The sequence below is a fragment of the Musa acuminata genome, chromosome BXJ1-9 (assembly GCF_036884655.1).
Source record: "Musa acuminata AAA Group cultivar baxijiao chromosome BXJ1-9, Cavendish_Baxijiao_AAA, whole genome shotgun sequence".
Taxonomy (NCBI): domain Eukaryota; kingdom Viridiplantae; phylum Streptophyta; class Magnoliopsida; order Zingiberales; family Musaceae; genus Musa; species Musa acuminata.
The window spans coordinates 16,166,244-16,185,894 of record NC_088335.1 but is presented as its reverse complement, the minus strand read 5'-3'; the positions used below and the strand labels follow the sequence as shown (position 1 = coordinate 16,185,894).

Below are 19,651 nucleotides of genomic sequence, written 5' to 3'. Positions count from 1 at the left end.
CGATGATGTTAGTAGATATGACGAGTGATCAAATCACGGAGGCAAGAGTTTGCATAGATCGACACAAACAAAACTGGTGCAAAGTCTCAAGCACGATAGGGGCATCTGCATGTCTCCAATTGTTCTCACTTTCATGTTGTATTTTAAAAATTTTAATCAATTGGTTAGCTATAATTTGCATGCTTCATCGATTTACTCAAGCTGCTTCAGTTAATGTTTCCTCAAGTTGACTGAGCAACAAAACAAATGAGGGTAACATTGGAACCACCAAGTCCAGAAGACAAACAGCAGTGCGAGGCATTTGGAGAAGACATTGGAGGATGCAATCCAATGACAAATATTATAAGAGCTTACTCAAAATTATCTGTCATAGTTTTCACGTAGGTTTTACAAGCCTACTAGTAATCCTCCCTATTGGCAATTTCTCAGCAGAGATGGAAGTAAAAGAAGTGTTTAGCAGTCGGTAAGTGTCAAAACACCATGATCATGAGCTTTCACCGATTAGGGAGGAGCATTTATTATGGCCTCGTGCCAGGCATCATGAACTACTCGATGGAAGCAGAAGCAGCAGCTTCACGCTCTGGATCACAATGCAGCTCCTTTTTTATTCATGGTCATCTTGACTTGGTTCTTGGGGGAGGACCATCTTGACCTAAAGTATGACTATTCTGCACGAATCGTAGCTCGTTTACGAGTTGGGCACGACGTTCCTTCAAAAAGTTTAGGCGGTTTGTCAACTTTGCAAGTGCCGAAGCTGATGAAGAGACTTGTTCCTGAGTGGAACCAGAATAATTTAGTCAATCTCAAGTTTTTCAATGTTTTCCAAGTCAGCAAATCTTAGTTATACACTGGATATTAAAAATCTTATAATAGACACTGAGTTAGATAATCTCCAAGGTGAGCTTTCTGTATAAGTATTTTACCTCAGGTCTGGAAGAGTGTTTTTTTATGGTTCCACTGAGCCCAGCTAGTGCCAACTCCACAGAAGATGCAACACTAGCAGAAGTCTGAGATTTCAGACTATTTGATTCTGTGTCACTTGGCCGTGGGTTGTTGGACTGCTTATTAGACAAAGATGGATCTTGGGCTTCCTTCTTCACATTCTGACCCCACAAAGAGAATTTCTTTGAAGCAGTATTCTGTCCAACTTTCACCGACTCATCAGTAGATGGAAGAACTTTATTAGGGCCCTGGGGGAGTTTACTGCTTTGCTTAACTATATTCATTCTCTGTTTCTGAGGTGGTTGCCCATCTGATGATGACATTGATTCTTGGCATTGACCTTCCATATTCTCATAGCCTGGAGAGTTCTGTTTACACCATAGAACTGATGATACAGACAAATACACACACAAGCATATGTATGCATGCAAGAGAACATTTAAGGTGCAAGCATACCTCACCCCTGGAAGTGGAATTCTTTGAAATAGAGTTGCAAGTAGTCGTCACTGGCTCCTCAATATTTGAGATGCAGCTTGAAACTGGAGACTTTATACCACGTTGATTGGCCTGGAGCTGCCCAGATGAAGTCTCAGCTCTTGGAGAAGATAGCAAACCTTGTGCTTCTGTCTTTTTTGTATCCTTGATTTCAGTGTATATAAGCATGGGTCAGTTGCAAATTTAGGAGCTACTTTGGCCTGAGAAAGAGGAATATGCTATAGCACACCATTTGCAGGATGATAATAATTAGCACACATACCTCATCCTCAGAAGAGAGCTTTGCAATTGAGTCCTTAGTAGATGACGCACTTCTGGTTCCCAAAGAGATAGTAGTCTGACTAGTTGGTTCTCTGTTTTGATACTGAGGAGGCTCTGCTTCTCTTGAAGAAGTCAACTCTTGCTCTTTTGCTGGCATAGTTTCACAGACTACTCCAGAGAGGGCTTCCTGCTTATATGTAAGCCCTTAATTAGATTATTCTATTAGACAAGATCCTAAAGAATAGTGATAGATATATATCAAATCAGAAGAAAAGAAGAAAATTAATTTACAGTGAAATCAGTTTGCAGCTAGAAAATGACAAAACAAATAAAATCGAGGTCGTATCTTCCATAATAATATAAACTTAAATTAATTATTTTGTCATAAGTAGGATTATTATAGGCACAAACTATTGTCGTATTTTTGGCCAACCAAATATGTCATAACACAAGGATGCTAAACTATAATTGGCTATATATTTTGCCAGGCATTCTTACGGTTGCTTGTAATTTGTCATACTACAAAATGTCAACACTTTTTGTGATCCAAGATAATGAATAAAGGAAGGGTGTATCACTTTAGACTCATTGAACCACTTGGATGAAATTTACCAAATGTATTCAAAAGAAATTCCTAAACAGACCGAATCTTGATATGCTTCTTATGTATTCTGCAATGGGTATATATAGGGAAGTGGATGTTAGAAGATTGGTGATTTGGTAGATAACAAAATAAAGGTCAAACATACATGTGCTTAGATGGTGTTAGAGTTTAGAAGATTGTGACTCAAAATTTTCATTAAGAAAGATCATGGCTTCCAAGTTTGGCATAAATGTTAAAAACTCATGACCATAATAGAAGTAAGTTTGAACCAATAAGCTGGTTGTTTGGCACTAATTTTTAAGTATATGCACATAGATCTGTGTGTTTCCATGATCATTTCCATCAATAAGCCTTATCATTTGATTCTTTGTCAAAATTCTTACCTAATATAGGAGGATTTTTGAGGTCTAATGTACAATAGAACATCTAATTAGCAGTATCTACCAACTGATTTTCTTGTCTATAGACTCTATACTATATACTCTTATGTATCTGGTGTTGCTTTTTCAGAAGTTCGACACTGTTTTCAAGAAAATAGTTTGGATGCAACATTGCTAAAGTCATTCTATGAATCCTTCAGGAGGTAGATCTTGCTATGATGTTAAGGCTGCTCCTTTGCGACCTGGAAGATCAAGGTTTGAGTCTTGAAAACAAGATGGGCAAGGGTGACGGGTTGTGCCACAATAGATGATACAAACAAGTGAATCAACCCTTAAAAGAGTAACAGGGATTGATTGAGCCACATATTACAGGGCGAAAAGTAAGAAAAAAATTGATGTATGATGGGCCAAGGATTAGTCCAACATTGCTAAGTGATAAAAAGACTTGGAATACATATATAAGAGTTAACACACAACCTAAAAGCTAAAGATTTTAGGTGCATTAGTATTGAACCATCATGTACATGTATGGTAGCCCTTATTTCCCTCAAACTCAAATACTTTAAAATTCTCAACATGACATGATGCAAGAAGGCTATAAAAATGATCTCAATAGGGATGGCTGATGGGTTGTGCCACAATGGGTGATACAAACAAGTGAATCAACCTTTAAAAAAGTAATAGGGATTGATTGAGCCATATATGACATGGGAAAGTAAGAAAAAAATTTTTGTGACGATGGACCAAGGATTAGTCCCATATTGCTAAGTGACAAAAAGAGTTGGATTACATGTATAAGAGTTAGCATACAACCTAGAAACTTAAAATTTTAGGTGTATTGGTATCCAACCACCATGTATATGTATGGTAGCCCTAATTTCACTCAAACTCAAGTACTTCAAGATTCTCAACATAACATACTTGATATAAGAAGGCGCTAAATATGATCACAATAGGGATGACTGGCTTGGAATCAGAACACAATCAACAAAGAAGAAAATACCAATCTATGACAAGATTTAAGAATGATGACAATAGGATTGTTGTTTTGAATCAGAACACAACCAATGGAGAAAATCCCAATCTATATTGACAGTCCAAGAGCATAGATGGTGGCAACAGAAAACATAAACAAAGAACAGTGGCAGAAAGGGACTATGAACAACTTCATAAATGTTCTATGGGAAATAATGAAACTCCAGGCCACGTTTCAGGTGCTCAAACAGAATCCCTTTTCATTATTTTCAAATACATTATTTCAGATAATTTCACTAAAGTTCTTCGACTAGATTCACTTAGGATTGTCTAAAAGACTATCCACTGAAGAGAACTTGGAGAATTTTTATAGCAGTTAATGAGCAAGGAATGCATGATGAAATCATCAATAATGCTGACATGATAAACTTACATCTTGTTTCAGAAAATTCTCATGTTGATCAACAAGATTGATGCTACTAACATCTTCCGACTGATCTTTCCTGTGTAACATAATGACTAGTTAAGGCAATAAAGAAAATAATTCACCTGAAAAAGAATTCCAATATGTTTTATAATTTTTGTTTCTGTTTCTATTGTGGCAGCACAACAGCCATGCCAACAACCAGCATGATACAGCAGGCTGATGTGTCACATTTGAGTGGTACACCAGACAGGCAGCAGATCATAAAAAATAAAAACCTTGCTTTGGACAACTAAGTCCGAGAAAGAGTGAGAGAAAGGTAGGACTTGCAAATGTTCTTTAAACATATAATGCAGTACCATGCCATGATGGAGCTCCAGGTTGCAACCCAAGCAGCTTTGAAAACCTTTTGTTCACATAATAAACATTAAGATAGGAAACAATTTCTTTTTTCTCTTGAAGGACCATAGCTTATTATAAATCATAATTTATTTAGGTGCCACATGGACTTTTGCACTTTGGCAAAGAAACATTGGCCTTTTCTTGGGTTGTTCCATAAATGAAACACTGTCCCCTTGGAGATGTACATGGAAGCATTTAAGTGCTTAAAATATGATATGAGTTGCATGAGCAGTAATAAGGATGGTATTTGTGATTACAACATTATAGAACATAAAGTTTAAACAACTGAAATAAGAATTTTGGTCCACAATTTCATGTAGTGTACAGTGTTAAATCAAAGAAGAATTTATATTTTGTTAGACACACTTCAATTGGAGATAATTGTTCTACAAAGCATGGTCTGCCGTACTGAAGCGTACCATCCATACCGGGCGGTATGTACCGGTCCGACAGGTTCTCGGTACGCGGACCGCCCGGTACCGCTACAGTGCTACAGTACTATAGTATAGCACTGCTACAGTATAAAAAAATAATATAAAATTATCGGTACACCAGGGTGTACCGCTCGATATGCCCTGATGTACCGCCCGGTACACCGGTACCATACCGTACCGAGGCCGGGTCGAAATTCCGGTACGGTACGGTATGGCGGACCTTGCTACAAAGTATAACATGGATCAACTGAATTTGTATCTAGACAACAACTACAACTCTCTATATTTATTCCAAAAGACAGCAAACAGGGTTAACCCAGTGTAAACATTCACACACAAGAAATACATGGACCTTCTTAGGTTCTTAAAGTTAAAGATATTCAGAATACAACTCTATGCCATAATGGAGAATGTCAATATAAAGAAAATGTAAGTTGAATGGTACACCAAAATGCCACAATCTAATTTAAATTAAAGCTAATGATAAAAAGTTAAAAACTCTAAATGTCAACTTTCAGATCAAGAACGACCGAGGACATAAAGGTTTTTATCCTTTTCTTGTTCTTTAAAGTTATCTAACATAATCAAATTTTTGGATTAGTTTTGTAATCTCCGTTCCATGGAACAACCATCGTAGTTTTCAAGCACAAGTTTAGATGATTATGAAAATTGGGAAGTATATTAATAACATGCCGGATTATAGAAGGTTCCTATGCAACAAAGTCAATTTTGTGGCTTAAAACACAAACAAATATAATCATATAAAAAGAAAATATTATTCACTTTTCCTGAGAAAACCATATCATAAATGGTAAAATTATTTACATAGACTGAATCGAAAGACAATTTTCAAGTAACATTACAACTAATGCAGAAGTTTGCAGCTTTCTCTTACAAGAAATTTAACTTATGTACCAATGGAACAATACATTGTATTTTTGGGTGATCAAAATTGGGATTTGATCAAGTTCTTCAGTGAACTCTTAAATAAATTAGATGTGTGGCCACTAGAATGTCAGAGAAATTTGAGCATTTTCAGTTAGAAGCTGCCAATTCAGTTAGTTGACCAGTCAAAAGAAGATAAATCAGTTAAATTGGTTGCAACTGATCAATCTCCAATAATCAGAATTGCTGAAATTTATAGATTAGTTTAATGTCATTTTGGATTAGTTGATCCCCAGATATAATTGGCTAACATCTATGAGGATGGCAATCAACATTCTTGTCCGATAATAGAATCAGGGTATAATTGGCTATCATTTATAGGGACGAAGTTCTATGCTCTTCTACTGTTATACAATATCAGAAAGTAAAACATGAGGGAACAATATAAGATAAGTGGATTACCGAATCTGATATTGGATGAAAGTATAGATGGACAAAGAAAATATCATTTTTCCATAATTGGATCATTGAGAAACAAGAAACTGAGATATTAAGAGAAGAAAAAAAAGAATAACTACCAGTCCCAATTTGACTCAAAGATTAACTCCTACTAATAAGACCTTAAACTCATGTCTTACACATCAAAGATGAAATCATATCATAGGGAAAAGAATGTAGCCTCAGACCACTCACATATATTGTTAAAAAATGAAATTTCCATCACCTACTTTTTGATGTTCCAAATCACAGTTCATTTTCTGTTTTACAAACCATAAGTTCAAGAAGGAAAATTTTCAAAAACAAAGAAAAATATAATCAAGAAAATTATATTCGCTAAATGAGATGTCAATCATTTCTTCTTTCCATCTTTGGCAATGATATTTTAAAGATTTATTTTGACAAATAATCTTGTTTGTTCATTGTTGTATATTCTTCAAACAAATTAAAATTTTCTTATAAGGATGTAATTTTCAATTTGAATACTGGAATCTCCAGAATCAAGCCCCAGATTTCTCTCCTCTTTTCTTTGCTCAGCTTTTTTCTCTTTAGAGAATCTTGGTAACTAATGTAGGATCATTAAACATACTACCATATGACAAAAGTTTCCCTTAACTAACAAAACTTATTCAATCAAAATGATCCTGCATCAAGGAAAAATAGAAGCGGTTAAATGAAGCAAAAGGATCACTGAGAGGAGACATAATAGATCTGATCAGGAAAGAGAAAAAGAGAAGGGAAAGAGGTAAGGAATGGAAGGAAGGAGCTGATGTTGCTAGATCCATTCAGGCAGAAGATAAGATCCTCCTACAGAGACAAGCAACCAAATTTGTGTGGGATCTAATCAGATGTAATCAAACAGAAAGTAACAGCCGAATCTGGAAAAGAAGAAAAAAAAGACTTTTCTCTCTTTCTTCCTCTAATATCTGTATTTTTTTGTTTTAGAAAAGATTGTACAAAATCATTTCTCATCCAATTTGTCAATCCAGTGTCTGATCAAGCCCATCCATATCCTACATCCTATGGTCAATCATGTTGGACCTAATCCCAGAACCTTAGCTAATTTTTAATCTTAATACTATCACCCAGCTAGACTTAAAGTTGTTTATGGAACAAAGAAAACTCACTGGCTTAAGATTCTTGCAACTTTAGGGATAGCACATCCAAAAAAAAGAGAACACTTGTCATAAAATAGACGTATGATATTGGGAAATACTGATGAGGACCAAATATATAATTGCATATAGAGAAAGTTAATCTTACTCTGCAGAATGATCCCTACTGTGGAAACATTTGCCACATGACTCGCATAAGGAAGCATAGCTTTGTTTTAGCTCATGATTAAGCTGTCCACGAAGATCAGCAACTTTCTGCTTCAAAGTAACTATATCTGCTTCAGCAAGAGCGACTTCCTCTAGATCCTCCCTTGTCTTTAACACAAATTAGAAGTGTGAATCTGGTAGAAAATCAACTATTTATTTGAACACTTTAAACTAACCTTGCTGTCCATAGCAGATGAAAAAGATACAAGCCCAGGTCGCATGTTCATTAATCCAGATTCTAAGGATGCTCTCAGATCTCTTTCCTTTTGTAGTTGCTCGCGCAGTCTTTCTATCTATTTCAAAGAGATATCTATTTCAATAGCAAAGAAATCTGCCAAAAGATTCCTACTGGAAAGATGTCACTACTAGTCCTTTTACTAAATCAAAAAGCACAGTGGTCTATGTTACATGCCAAGGGATACCAAAATGGAATAACATAAAACTTCACAGAAAGTGGTATATAGGCATATAGAAGTTTGTAAGACAGAAAGAGCTCCTATATTCCCAAAGAATGCATATAGTTTGTTTAGCTGTTTATGTCTGAAATCTTAAAAAACATATACAATCTTAAAAAATATATATAGTTTGTTTAGCTCCTATGGTTTTGCATAAAATCCATGTACTTGTGTATCAGTTTGTGCAAAGGCATATAAGTTGCATAAAATTAGTCACAAGCAAGCACAAAAGATATTAAACTTTTGCAACTGCTATACAATCAGAAGGTTTGAGCAAAAATCAAGCCAATAAATCTCTCAATAAAAATTAAAGCCTGTTAAAATGTTTTCCAAAAGCAAGACATGACTATTGCTTAGTACATGAAATAGGAGAGTTGAAGTTAGAGATAAAATGAAGCTAGATGTAATAAGTGGAAACAACTCATTGTAAAATTATTCAGTAGATTTTCAAGGTTATCCCAGATGGAAATATAACAAACATTCTGAGGCTCACTGCCATAAAAAATAATGACTGCAGTCTCAACCAGGGAACATTTAAGACAAACATAAAAAAGTAATAATTAAAAATCATTAGCTCTAAGTTGTACCTAAACAATGTAGATTACCTTATAGTTAACATGGAACAAATAACAACATTCATTTCATAGCATGTCATGTCTATATAATGTTGGCAAAAAATTTAGAGTAAGATGCAACTCAATTGATAATGTCAGATGGCCCTAGAAATTCAAAATTGGTGTTGCCCAATACCATATTTTATTTACGGATGCAAACAATATTACACTGGTATGTGGCTGTTAAGCAACTGCTTATAAATTAAGAAGACTGCACATGCAAAATCAAGTAATTGTCCTCCAAGTCTTCTTTTTCATGGTTATTGATAACATGTTGGCAATTACATAAAGCGAAAACATGAAGAGTCAACAGGGGCATCATAGACAAATACAACCTTTTACTGACCAAGATAGAATAAGCTATCATTGTCTCCCAGACAAATCTTTATGCAAAAAAAAGAGTTATAGTAGCAAGCAAAATTCAGGCTATTCATTGACTTGCAAGAAATAAATGGCTTAATTAAAAAAGACAAAGAATACTGAGGTAATGTACTAATGTGCAGTAATTACATCTCGCTCAAGAGCTAAACGACGCTCATCCAAAGCTTCCTTTCGTCTTTCCAAACTTTCTTGTAAAACTGCATTTCCCTTTACCTTTAACAAAAAAAAGTGCTCATTATATTTGCACATAAAAATATTCTAAACTATGAGAAATGAATTCTCAATTTACAAAAGAGAAAAATGTACCTCCTTGGCAATTTTATTTTGAAGGTCATTCTTAGTGTTCTCAAGCTTTTGCATAGCAATCCTGTAAAAAGATGAAACCAATACTTGAACATAGAAGTGTCATTAACTAAATAACAGAACATTTCCTCAAATAATATAGCATAATACTCAGATGAAAGAAAAAGCAATTTGTTCTATATAAAATTCAACTAATATAAGACACTGTCATAAGCAAGGTTCGCAATACCGTACCATACCGGAGTTTCGACCTGGGCTCGGTACCGGTACGGTACGGTATACCGCTCGGTACACCCAGGTGTACCGAGCGGTATATTCAGGTGTGCCGAGCACTGTAGCAGTGCTACAGTGCTACAGTACTACTACAGTACCGGACCGGTAACAGGCGGTCCGCATACCGGAAGCCTGTCGGACCGGTACGTACCGCCCGTACCGGGTGGTACGGACCGGTACTGCAAACCATGGTCATAAGAATAAAAATTTCTTAATTTATAACAAAATGAAAGGATTGATTTTCTAACTAAGCTAGGCAAGATTTTATGATGATTATCTAGATTTAATTTGCACAACAGTTTTGGTTGTTCCACTTTAGTGATCAATCAGGCAAGGATCATATTCAGATCCAAATTCACCCATAATTTCACCTAGAAAGTCAATTAATCTAATAAGTCACATCAAGATTCAAAAATCCAACTGAATCAGTCTGTACCAATTCATGTTTACTAGTCCAAAAAAGAACTGACACTTGGACTGGCAATTTCGCCCTGTCCAGTTTGAAACTGATTTTTTTAATTAATTATTTTTCTTAATCCAGATAGCTTGCCAACAGTTGTTAACTGTCAACAGCTCTCCTCCTTATCCTCCTCTCATCCTCCTTATCCTCCTCCTCTCTTCTCTCCCCTTTGGTCCATGTCAATCAATGCTGGTATACCATGTGTTGACATGTCAGTATGTATTGAACCCGTACTGGTCCAACCATGGATCGCTACAAGTCTCAGACCGAAACTTGAAACCTTGGGCCTCATATATCTTAGCTGAAGATTGAGCAACTGTGTAAAAGAGCACAAATAGTAATATGGAACAAAGACACCTACCATATGCAACAATTTTTAGTATGTAGTAGGAGCAAATAATAACAGAACATAAGATGCATACGCCACAAGACAACTACAAATAACTGTGATATCTAAAATCAACGATCACCAACACAAGAATTACTAAAATTAAAACACAACATGTTAATTAATGCTAAACACCATACTCATGCATATCATTGTACCTGAACCAAGGTTTTTAACGTTAGGTACTGGATCTGTATCTGTCCTGGCCATGACTGATATGAGTCAGGGCCATACAAGTGAACCAAGTATGAAGTTTCAGAAAAATCCTGAAATATGCTGAAAATGATAAATACTGCTGTGTACAACCCCTGTATCAGGTACTACAAGGCATGCATTAGATGGTACAAGCCTTGTCCTAGTGTACTTACCACCCGGTATACTCTGGTCTACATACTCATAGGCTATCAGACTGCTAAATACCATTCCTACCAAACAGTAGTAGGTGGTATTGCAAACCTTGACTTGGATTATACATATTTTGCATCACAAAGATTTACCAGAATTGATGTTTTGATCAATTACTTTCAAGACATATTTTAGCTATAAGTATCATCAAATAAGAAGAAAATATAACTTAAACACAAACAAGAGTAAATAGAGAAGATAAAACACTTTAAAAACACACTTATTTAAGAGATCACGTACTCATCTTCACTTAACAAGTCAATTGACTCCATGGAAAGGTTCTTTTTCGCCTGTGTATTGTAAACATATGAGAACAAGAGTTTAATTTATCATAACAACCAATAATAGGAAACATAAAATAAAGGGATAAAAACAAGCAATAATAGGATATAATACTCACAGAGGTACGTCCCCATATAGTAGGTCGTCTTGCACAGATAACTGGTTCATTTGGCTTGTCTATAGCTTTTCGAGCACTTGAAGATAAAATATGACTAACAGACTTTGGCATTGGACTTGTGGAAGTAGAATTGTCACCAATAGATTCGTGGGAGGCACTAACATGAGAACCTATTGCATTACTTTCATCGTGCAGCAAAGTTTCACATTTCTGTGCACTAGAATCCTCAAGATATGGAATCTCAGATACTGATGATAATTTTTTCTGACAAACTTCTTGTAAAGAAGTATCATGTACTGAATCTGCCAGAATTTTGGGGGCATCAAGAACATCACTGTCTTGCAGAGATGCACCATCTCTCTTCTGATTGTCCAGGACCTGTAGGTACAGTATTATTTTGCATGCAGTAATAGGACTAGGACAAGGACAAGCAATCATATAGCTAAGAATAGTTCTTCCCCTCGATAAAAGTTTCAACAGACCATACCAACAAACAAGGTAGTCTGAAAAACATAAATAAGAGGATGTCACATGCACATCAATAAAATCAAGGCAATAGATAAAAAATGAAATTTAGTATACCAACCAAACCCAACTGCTATTCCTTAAGTCAGAACATTATACTGTGTTCTGTTGGAGTTATTAGCCCCACACAACTTGGCTCTTTTACATGACTTCAAAAGCAAAACCTTAACAGTAACTTTTTATACACTCAAAACAAAGCCCTTGAATCAATTTCATATAGGTATTTAATATGCCTAGCTCTTTTAAATATACATTAAAGAGCATAAAATATATACATGAAGTGCAATACTAGAGAAGAAAGGAACTAAAAATGTAATAGACAAATTAAGGTGAAATGCCACTTAAGATATTCTCAAATGTATGCAAACTTAAGCTCCAAATCCAGGCCAAGAAATGGCCAAGAGATATGGTGCCTGAAACATAAATTCCGTTGACTGCTGCACCATGCAGTAGTATCTGGATGAGCCCTAGCTAACCAGGAGGGTTTTTGGACAACAAAAGAAAGAGAAACCAGTTGTTACAGCCTAACAATCAAGACTGGAAATCTCTAAACCAAGCAGGCCAGGACACTAGTCATCAACTCAAGCCTCTAGCCAAACAGGTAATCATCCAACACGTAATAATTCAGAGAAATTGGCATTTAGGCCAAATCAAAATGTTTTATGGTCCAAATACTGAGTATGTTAGAGTTACTTGAGCCTTATCCATGTAAACTGATCACTTTAACAAGTATACAAGATTTGCAAATTAACACATAAAAAAATGTAACATATTCTTCAACCATTAACACAAACATTTGATACTGTTGGTATTTAGTTCTGACAAAATGGGCAATACACTTGGTATAGGATATGTACCACTTGGTACAGGCCTGTACCAAACATTTTTTTTATTTTTTTAGATTTTGACACATACCAGTTAACCATCACATGATACGGTGTGGCCCAATGTGGGCCATAACTTGGACCTTTAACCATGTCCCCCAATGCTAAGGATCCAAAAGTTAGTAGTAGTAAGCCCATCTAGCCTTCCAGTTCCATTTTCCCTTGCGGGACTACTGCATCATTCCTGTTATCAGAGCTTGAATTCCTGTTATCAGAGGTTGACATAATTTATATCACTAATTATGTCAACCTAATAATATTCCCATTTGATTTATTGCTGTTAATTCATATAAAACATAGAAATAAAATATTACTTTGTTATGAAAGATATAGAAATGGAACCTAAAGCTACCACCAAAATTCGCTGCAGGTATATATTTTCAGTGACACATCCTTGTTATGATGAGCAAGGCAGAACCAAGATGGATAATCCTCCATGGCAAACAAAGTTTCTACCTACACATATTCATTTTTCTTTAGAAAAGTTCACTTGCATAAAATGGTACGAATGGTTGCAGTTTCCCTCTAATATTAATGACAACTTTTGGCCCTTTTTTTTTATCTTATCTGAAACAGGTATACAACTTTTATAGGTAGCTGAAGCTTTGCACCACCAAAATGATACATGGCCATGGTAACAATAATCACAATGATCACTACATAGGTTGATATCAATACCAAATAAAGAAAAAAATTAAGTTGATGAACTCAACTGGACCATAGAGGATAAACAATTTCTTGCTAGCTAGATAATAAAGTACAAAGACCAATTATCCTATAATTATTAGTTATCAAGAATGGAGAAAACTATAATATAGGGCGGTTCACAACTTTATATACCAGTACTATTCTGGCCAGGGTTTGGACTGGTACCATACTGGTTTGTACCAACATATTGTGTCGGTACACTGGTTCGTATTGAGTTTTGAAAAAAAACTACAAAGACTGAAAAAATAGATAAATAAAAACTATCTGATACAAAGCATGTACCGCCTTATACCAGGTGGTACTAGTCAGTACTGGTCCTATAGTAACCAGTACAAGTCTGATATCAGGCATACCACCTAGTTTACCTATACCGGTAAATACTACCCAGATCTAGTAATGGATGGTACTGCAAAACTTGCAACATAGTACACACTACTGCAAACAAATGATTGTCTAGGATGCTAGAGATATTTAAGATTAAATTCATTTTTTTGACAAAAAATTCCATGGAGGACATACGGAAAGCAACCTTATTATCATGTGGATCACTTCCAACATTGCTGTTGCTTTCACTAATTGCTTTAGTGGACGAGCATTCAGAATCATCATCTATATCTGCTTCAAGACCATTATTCTCGTCAGAGTATCCATCATCTCCTGGAGTGTCAGTATCAGTCAAATCATCATCACTATTATGCTCATCATGATATTCATCATCATCTGGAATGTCATTATCAGTTGAATCATCTTCAACATCACCATCTCCAGAGTCAGAGTAAAGCCCTGATGAGATTGAGCTCTCACGCAAGAGATCCTCCTGAATAAATGTTTATTAACTCATCAGGATCAAATGAATTGAAAAATAAATACAATCACTGTCCATAAAAACTTACATCAAAAACACTGTCATACTGCTCCAACAGAATTATGACAATGGCTTGAGCATGGTTAGCAGCTGCCGCCGCTCTCAGAAGTTGAAGAGAACCGTCTCCACCCATATTAAAATCATCTTCAAATTCACAATCACCAGCAAGAAGAGGGCGGAGAAGTAATGGAGCCATGCAAGCTGCTAAAGCCGAAAGTGACATACGGTTCTGAGACTTTTTCTCGGCCACTGTTTGCATCATCTTAAGAATCCTGAACAACAATTATCTTAGAGCATAGAAACTTACTTTATAATTTAAATAAACTAACTAAAATAAAATAAATCCCAAAACTTCAAGCTAAGTAAGAAAATCATTTTCATTCTTGATAAACAAAATATCCCAAAACAAGACTGAAAATCAGATGTCCATGGCAAAAAGTTCTACAGTCTGTTAATAAGGCTTCCAATATGTTCATCTATAAGATACTGGGCCCTCTAAATTTTGGTTCACCAAACAATTATTGATTGTGGATATTCCACATATTTGAGGATCCAAAAATGCATCTTTATATCAATTTTGATTCTCAGACAACTTTTAAAGACTTCATTAGATAGGTACAAATTCTATTTATAGAATCCTATGTGTGGAGTTAAGCAGCATGTTAAAAATCTTCAGCCTAGGATTTAGTACAGATAAGATGCATAATCTTCATCACTGCATATTTGTGACAGAATAAAGAATTATTCCATTAACTACATTTGTTGATAAAACCAAGGGTTGCAATTTTGGTCCGTACCGATGTACTAAGCCTTACTTGGTACAATACGTCCCGAGGCATATAGACGATATGCCCAAAATCATCAAAAGAACCTCAAAAAATACCTAATAAATTGAAAAAAAAAATTAGATTAGGGTTTTTAAGTTAGAAATAAATATAAATTTAATATAATTTTAGCAAAAATATTGTAAACTATGAAAGAATAGTGCATATATCCAAGGTCCGCCATATCGTACCGTACCGGAGTTTCGATCTGGGCTCGGTACGGTACGGTACTGGTGTACCGATACTGTAGCAGTGCTACAGTACTACACTGTAGCACTGTAGCGGTACAGGGCGGTCCGCGTACCGAGTACCTAGCGGACCGGTACGTACCACCCGGTACAGCCGGTACGCTTCGGTACGGCAAACACTGCATATATCTTTTTCAGGCTTTAAAAAGTAGCTTTGTGGTACATTCCGAATCGTTCTTCTGTAAATATTGAATTATCTACAAAGAAATTACTTGAATTGTTGAATTATTTTTTAAACGATTTAAACTTTAAGATTCAAATAAATTAAATAATTAATCGATGGATATACTTGGTTCTACCGCCAAAAAAATAACGAGACTCCACGGGCGATGGATCGTAGACCTCGATCCTATGTATCTATATATCAATATGATATATTTGTCGAATCCAATCTTGAAATTGATCTCACGACATAGTGTACTGAGACACAATATGTCATTGGTGCATCAATATGGTGATAGTCGTAGTCTGATCGTCGTGAACCACATATGTCCGAGATGGCTTCTAAGACAAGGACAAATGTGGCATGTATTGGTGCGGAGCATAGAAAATACCAGAACTTCTACTTTCGCTATTGATTTATTACTCCGTATCATAAGATCGATCATCGTACTATTTCTCAGAGAAGTTTGACCAACTATCACCATACTATTGTTGATCATAAGATTATCCTTAATACAATGGCTGTGAATATGATGAGTTTTGCTTTATGTCTACATTATGTAGGCTCTTTAGCATTTGCTCAAAATCATCCACTGATTTTCCCTTCCCCTTCCGTGCATAAACTTGAAATGAGTTGAAAGAGGAGGAAGGAAAGGATTTAAAAACACTTTCCTAAGCCTCAAACGGTCATATTAACCATTTGAAATAAGACAATCTCAGCCTCTAATCAGTAACGATATCGACCAGTACAGGTCGGTAACGGACATATTTTGATCGTTACCGCTACCCCGTATCACCTGATACAGGGTCAAGTGACCGATATTGCTCGGTAGAGAGTGGTCCGCGTACCGATATCCTGTCAGATCAATATGTAATGCTTGTACTGGGCAATACATATCGGTACAACAAACCCTGGATAAAACCTCAAATTTTATTTAATTTTAACTAGATTCCTTGAACATGAACAACATTAATTTGCTTACCCTTGTTTGTCCACATCTTGGCACACTTAAGAGTGGTTTAGATATTAGAAATACAACTATATAGTTTACTGCACTTTAAGGGTTCCAAGAGATAAGTACAAAGATAAATAAGCTTGAGAAAATAAAATAAAATTAACCACAGTAAATTACACTTAATTTCTCAAATATCAAAATCAATTCAAGATTGTTATTCACAAAATTGTTTTAGTTTGACTTGGTACTTATGATTTGAGTAATAAATATGTTGTTTATTATGATTCAGACTATAAGATAAATCATATTAATAATATTTGGTACATATTAACACCTAAAATTGTCATACATTTGAGAAAGAGCAAAAAGGAAAACAGAGAGGTGAAAGAATCCAAGAACAAAATGACTTTTTGTGAACAAAAATTATAGTCAAGCCAATTTGATATATAGTAATCATGAATAAGAAGGTTTCATATATCACTCAGATTGGTACATCGGCCCATATTTACCTATATCCAATCAAGGACAAATAACCAGATGGTATGGTCTACACTGATTGGTATTTTTTAAATATTATTTAGTGAGATTGGGTGGTAAAAGTTTGTATACCACCCAGAAACCATGATACTGATTTGACAAGATATCGAATTGATACCAAACGAGATTTTAGACCTCAGATCCAAGATTACATTGAAGGGGACAGACAAATACAGATCAACTAAATAATGAGAAAAACACTGAAAGAAATTACAGGAGTTGGTGAACCAAATGCTACTGTGATCAAATTTATATCTCCAACCAAATAAAGCCTTTAAAACAAGAAAAAACTATCCCACCCAGGATTGGAAAGTTCTGGAAGAATTGTCTGTTGTGAACTACAATGTTAAACCCTCTGTAGCTTAAAAAGAACCCTCATTTGAATTCATAGTTAAGGTTAATAATACCAACTGCTTCATCAACAACTCTGCATCAGGATAAAACGTCGTTACTCAATATTCACTATCAAAATAGCCACAAAATTCAGAACATGCAAAGAGTCACAAATTGCAGGTGAGAATATGCATGCAATGCAGACATTGAGGGGAATGAAAGAGAAAAAGGAAAAACATAGCTATATGAATTTATATTTTCAAATAGGAAATCTGTTGATTCATAAAAGCAATAATCACACTTCAAAAAAATTACCAGCACAGAAAAGCAAAGCCACGATCACTTAGGATTAGCTGATATACCTTTGCAGTAAACGACGATTAGGCTCTGGGAAAGTTTTGTATATTGCAGTGCGCATAGAGTCAACTCTGATTCCACGATCAGTTCCTAATAAATATCAAAGTTAAAATGAATGTTACACGAGTCAGAAGTATAACAAATAAAATATTGATGGCTAAACCAGACAATCATGTACGGTAAGCTGGGTATTTAACATCTTACACTTGGTGGCAAAGTACATATAATTTCTCAGGCATAAGCAGCAATGGTGCATGTTTATTCATTAAGAAGATACAGGGAAAAGAAAAAAATAAAAACGAAAGAAACAAAAGGGAGAAGGAAAAAATGTGTGATATGGGAGAGAATAAATTTCTCACATCAATGTCCATCAAGAGAGAGGCCCTAATTATTACAAGGAAAGTAAACCATGATGATACAGAGAAGCTCCTTTAGAAACTATTGTTTCTTTCCTTCAAAATTAATCAACAAGAAGCAGAATAAGATTGTCCTCACTTTCACCATGTGGGACGTGAGATAGATTTCCTCAAAGATATGTCTTTGATCATGGCAGATATCTGATGCAGTTAGGGAAGAAATATGCTCAAATGTCATGCATCACCCAGCAGTGGAGGATATGGTCATTAGAATCACAGTCTGCAGAGAAAAAGAAGTATATCCTGAATCCACCATTTCTTTATATGATCTTGAGACTAGGGAAGATGTTCAAAATTTCAAATTTCATCCACCATCCAGCAGTGGAGGATATGGTCACAGCATTCAGTCTGCAGAGAAAAGGAAATATGCACCATCTTGTATCTACAATTTCCTAAGAGACTCTTGGGACTATATCTTGTTCTTAATAGCCAACCACATAATATATTTACTCCCTTTCCACAAATACTTTTTAGATTGACCGGAGACATCCTTCATCATCAAAAAATTTGTAGAAATGTGCCAACAAGAACAAGGAAGCCCATGTTTAATGTTAAGTCATCTTCTATAAGAATGAATGATGTGCAGATGGGAGACAAGAGAGAAGAGCGCATTCAGTTATTAAGAGCGTCAACAATTGGCAAGGTGAATGCAGACCAGGCTTTCAAGAGAGAACTTGGGTGAATAGAGAGTGATTAGGTATGTGAGAGACACATCTACAAAAACAAGGACAGCTCGATCCAGGTCATAGTTCTAACTATCATCTGGACGGGTCCACATTAGACTGTATTTTTTGGTCCAATAGCAAACCAGCACAAGGACCAGCCGGTTTTGAGCAGTCTGGTCTTATTTATTCTTTTCAATTATCATTAAACCCCATTCCTCTCAATCCTCACCTCCCTCATGACACCCAATATCTGCTCCCGCTGGCCTGCCCCTCCATTGCTCATGTTGCCCGTCGCTGTCAGCCTGCTTGCCCATCCGATACTCCTCTTCCTCCTCTTCTCCTTCTCTTCTTAGTTCTTACCCCCTTCTTGATACCACAGCATATACCAGCATACTATTTGTCGGTATGCTGGTGCAAACCATACCTGTAATTGGGGTCCTGTATCCAAGACTTTGAATCCTGATCCAGTTATCCTTCAGAAATATTGTGCTCTAACCAATGTTATTCCTAATTGTTCAAATAGGAGGAAAGGAATTCCTAATTGTTCAAAAATTCCCCTAAATCATTTGTCCCTAAATTGTCATTGCCCCTGAAAGCACTTAGGAAATACAAGATCAAGAAGCTGAAAAACAATCAATCTCTCCACCACCATTTGCTGAGAACAGAAATATAGAATTAATCACTATATAATAACAAAGAGACATTAACTAATTTCACAGAATAGCATTTGTTACATACAAAGAAAATCGTTGATAACAATAAAGATGAATGTGAGCTCGTATAGCACCATACTTTGAAATTTTTTATTTAACATGCATGTTCTGTACATTCAGCATGATTACAGACTGAAAGAATAATTTGTCAACTAGT

The 19,651-nt window shown here is 35.6% G+C and overlaps 1 protein-coding gene across 3 annotated transcripts in view; it reads right to left on the bottom strand.

Moving 5' to 3' along the window:
- Window positions 1–321: 321 nt before the first annotated feature.
- LOC135583088 (rho GTPase-activating protein REN1-like) overlaps window positions 322–19,651 on the bottom strand; it is a 31,342-nt gene continuing 12,012 nt past the window's right edge. For 2 of the 3 annotated variants that reach the window (XM_065083369.1, XM_065083370.1), the window contains 14 exons: window positions 17,706–17,790; window positions 14,312–14,555; window positions 13,948–14,235; window positions 11,302–11,679; window positions 11,142–11,191; window positions 9,379–9,439; window positions 9,202–9,285; window positions 7,799–7,915; window positions 7,564–7,730; window positions 4,091–4,160; window positions 1,700–1,885; window positions 1,399–1,581; window positions 924–1,310; window positions 322–773 (listed from right to left, as the gene is read on the bottom strand). In XM_065083369.1, coding sequence (XP_064939441.1) covers window positions 615–773; window positions 924–1,310; window positions 1,399–1,581; window positions 1,700–1,885; window positions 4,091–4,160; window positions 7,564–7,730; window positions 7,799–7,915; window positions 9,202–9,285; window positions 9,379–9,439; window positions 11,142–11,191; window positions 11,302–11,679; window positions 13,948–14,235; window positions 14,312–14,555; window positions 17,706–17,790 — 2,459 coding nt within the window. In that variant the 3' untranslated portion in view covers window positions 322–614. Of the gene's footprint in view, window positions 774–923; window positions 1,311–1,398; window positions 1,582–1,699; window positions 1,886–4,090; window positions 4,161–7,563; window positions 7,731–7,798; window positions 7,916–9,201; window positions 9,286–9,378; window positions 9,440–11,141; window positions 11,192–11,301; window positions 11,680–13,947; window positions 14,236–14,311; window positions 14,556–17,705; window positions 17,791–19,651 lie in introns of those variants that run through there. The other variant, XM_065083371.1, reaches the window with a different exon arrangement.